Source organism: Bison bison, unplaced genomic scaffold (assembly GCF_000754665.1).
Source record: "Bison bison bison isolate TAMUID 2011002044 unplaced genomic scaffold, Bison_UMD1.0 scf7180017864291, whole genome shotgun sequence".
Taxonomy (NCBI): domain Eukaryota; kingdom Metazoa; phylum Chordata; class Mammalia; order Artiodactyla; family Bovidae; genus Bison; species Bison bison.
The window spans coordinates 7,349,758-7,353,192 of NW_011494863.1; the positions used below are offsets into that span (position 1 = coordinate 7,349,758).

At 46.7% G+C, this 3,435-nt stretch overlaps 1 protein-coding gene across 2 annotated transcripts in view; it reads left to right on the forward strand.

Annotated features, from left to right (window-relative positions):
* The first annotated feature begins 3,170 nt into the window (after positions 1 to 3,170).
* The window catches only part of RBM27 (RNA binding motif protein 27), a 57,831-nt gene continuing 57,566 nt past the window's right edge, over positions 3,171 to 3,435 (forward strand). For both annotated transcript variants that reach the window (XM_010850458.1, XM_010850459.1), the window contains exon 1: positions 3,171 to 3,416. In XM_010850458.1, the coding sequence (XP_010848760.1) occupies positions 3,358 to 3,416 (59 nt within the window). In that variant the 5' untranslated portion in view covers positions 3,171 to 3,357. The remainder of the gene's footprint in view (positions 3,417 to 3,435) is intronic.

Below are 3,435 nucleotides of genomic sequence, written 5' to 3' on the forward strand. Positions count from 1 at the left end.
ACTGCAATCCCATGGACTGTAGCCTGCCAGGGGATTTCCCAGGCAAGAATACTGACATTTTCTGTGATTGTGATTTTCATCCTGTCTGCCCTGTGACAGATAAGGATAAAAACATCTACTTCTGCTTTATTGACTACGCCAAAGCCTTTGACTGTGTGGATCACCACAAACTGGAAAATTCTTAAAGAGATGGGAATACCAGACCACCTTACCTGCCTCCTGAGAAATCTGTATGCAGGCAACAGTCAGAACATGGAACAACAGACTGGTTCCAAATTGGGAAAGGAGTACCTCAAGGCTGTATATTGTCACCCTGCTTATGTAATTTACATGCAGTGTACAACATGCGAAATGCAGGGCTGGATGAAGCACAAGCTGGAATCAAGACAGCCGGAAGAAGTATCAATAACCTCAGATATACAGATGACATCACCCTTATGGCAGAAAGCGAAGAACTAAAGAGCCTTTTGATGAAAGTCAAAGAGGAGAGTGAAAAAATTGGCTTAAAACTCAACATTCAGAAAACTAAGATCATGGCATCCGGTCCCATCACTTCATGGCAAATAGATGGGGAAACAGTGAGAGATTTTATTTTTGTGGGCTCCAAAATCACTGCAGATGGTGATTGCAGCCATGAAATTAAAAGACACTTGCACCTTGGAAAAAAAGCTGTGACCAACGTAGACAGCATATTCAAAAGCAGAGACATTACTTTGCCAACAAAGGTCTGTCTAGTCAAAGCTGTGGTTTTTCCAGTAGTCATGTATGGATGTGAGAGTTGGACTATAAAGAAACCTGAGCACTGAAGAACTGATGCTTTTGAACTGTGGTGTTGGAGAAGAGTCTTGAGAGTCCCTTGGACTGCATGGAGATCCAACCAGTCTATCCTAAAGAAAGTCAGTCCTGAATATTCACTGGAAGGACTGATGATGAAGCTGAAACTTCGTTACTTTGGCCACCTGATGTGAAGAACTGACTCACTAGAAAAGACCCTGACGCTGGGAATGATTGAACGCGAGAGAAAGGGACCATAGAGGATGAGATGGTTGGATGGTATCACCTACTAGATGGACATGAGTTTGAGTAAGCTCTGGGAGTTGGTGATGGACAGGGAAGCCTGGCGTGCTGCAGACTATGGGGTGGCAGAGTCGGACACAACTGAGCCGCTGAACTAAACTGAACTGAACTGAATACTTTAGTGGGTTGCCATTTCCTCCTCCAGGAGACCTTCCCTACCCACAGATGGAACCCAGGTTTCTTACTTCTCCTGCACTGGCAGGCAGGTTCTTTATCACTAATGCTACCTCACTTCCTAAGTGGTTCAGGGGTAAAGATTCGCCTGCCAATGAAGGGGACACAGGAGACGTGGCTTCTATCCCTGGGTCAGGAAGGTCCCCTGGAGGAGGAAATGGCAACTCACTCCAGTATTCTTGCCTGGAGAATCCCATGGAGAGAGGAGCCTGGTGGGCTAGGGTCCACAGGGTTGCAAAGAGTTGGGTGCACACACATGTAGGGGGTCCACAAACTAGCCTGCAAGCCAGACCATGTTGGCACCTGTTCCTGGACACCTGTGAGGTAACAATAACTTTAACACTTTTAAATGGTTGGAGAAAAAAAATCAAGGGAATAACATGTTGTGACACATGAAAACTCTCTCACATTGAAATTTTCATACACCTTTTATTGGAACACAGTCACAGTTGATTTGTTTCCATATTACCTATGACCTATTTCATGCCAAGAGGGCATAGTTGAGTAGTTGTCAGAGACCTCATAGCCCCCAAAACCAAAAAATATTTGCTGTCTAGCCTTTTACGAAGAGTTGACTCATTGGAAAAGACTCATGCTGGGAGGGATTGAGGGCAGGAGGAGAAGGGGACGACAGAGGATGAGTTGGCTGGATGGCATCACCAACTTGATGCACCGTGAGTTTGAGTGAACTCCGGGAGTTGGTGATGGACAGGGAGGCCTGGCGTGCTCCAGTTCATGGGGTCGCAAAGAGTCGGACACAACTGAGCGACTGAACTGAACTGAACTGAGCCTTTTACAGAAAAAAATTTGCCTACACCTGCTACATATATATATATTACAGTCTGCCTGCTTATTTTGGGTTGACCCATCTCTTTTATATGAGGTGTATGCTCATCAGGTATTTTTCATAATGTTATGATTACAATGCATAATCTCATAAACTGTCCGGCTTTCTAGGAGGAAGGACTGTTTGTTTTGCTCACCACTGGAATCCCAGTGCCTTACACGGTGCTGGTGTATAGCAGGTGCTCAGTAATCGTTGTTGAATAAACATTCTAACACCAGTGCCAAGCCAGTCATTTCAAAACTCCAAAAGGGAATTTTTCATCTGGTACAAACCAATTTGCCAATTTCAGTGATTTCCATTTTTTAAATATTATTTTAAAAAACTTTTTTGCTGACCAACATCTTCCCTGCACAAAATTCCCATCGAACTTTAGAGAAGCAATGAAAAGAGAATTTTTTAAAAAATGGAATCCTTTTTCTCCCTTATAGAGAATATACTAAAAATACTGATAAAATTGAAATGGCTTCTGTCTTTTGCAACCGTTGCGCCACGTTTTTAAAATGACGATTATTGGAGTCCAAGGAAGGGTTGCCATAGCATTGTGCATAATTTAAGCACAGCAGCAAAAGATACCAGCATGCGTGCCGAGCAAAAAGAGCGTGTGAGGGGAAAAAAGTAAAATTTTGCGTTCTGTGCACAGTGTCGAACGTGAACGTATTGCACGTTATGTTGCAGATTTACTACAGCTGAGTCATTTCGGGACACTAGTGTGTGTTTCCAGGAAAAAAACGGGAGGAAGGAACCAGGCTGAGGGGCTCACCGGGTTCCCCCAGGCACTCCCAGCAGCAGACACCGGTTTTCCGCGGCGGGCGGCGGCGTGGTTAAAAAAAAAAAAAAAAAAAAGTGCCGCGGCCCCTTTAAGAGCCACAGCACCTTCTCTAAGATACCATCTTGCACCAGGAGTTCACGTAAGCTCTCTACCTACCTTGCTAAATCCCTCCTCATTTACTGGGTACGACCGGCGGGCGGGCCGAACGAGCCTTTTCATTGGCTTTGCGCGCAGGCCCTCTCTTTCCTATTGGTTCCAGCGCTCGCCACTCGACGCTATCTCCCCCCTCTCCTGTGCCGTCGGGCTAGGTTGAGCGAGGGCTCTTGGGTTAGTTCCTGTTAGGCCCCGGCCGGGGGAGTAGATTGAAGTCCTCTAAGATGCCCGGTGGGCTGAGGCACCCGGAGCTGTGAAGAAGGCGTGAGGAGGCGGCGGGGGGCGACTCGCGGCAGGCCCGAACAAGAGCGGCGGCCGAGCCCGCCTTCCCTGCACCATGCTCATAGAGGATGTGGATGCCCTCAAGTCCTGGCTGGCCAAGTTACTGGAGCCGATGTGAGTGAGGCAGGCTGGG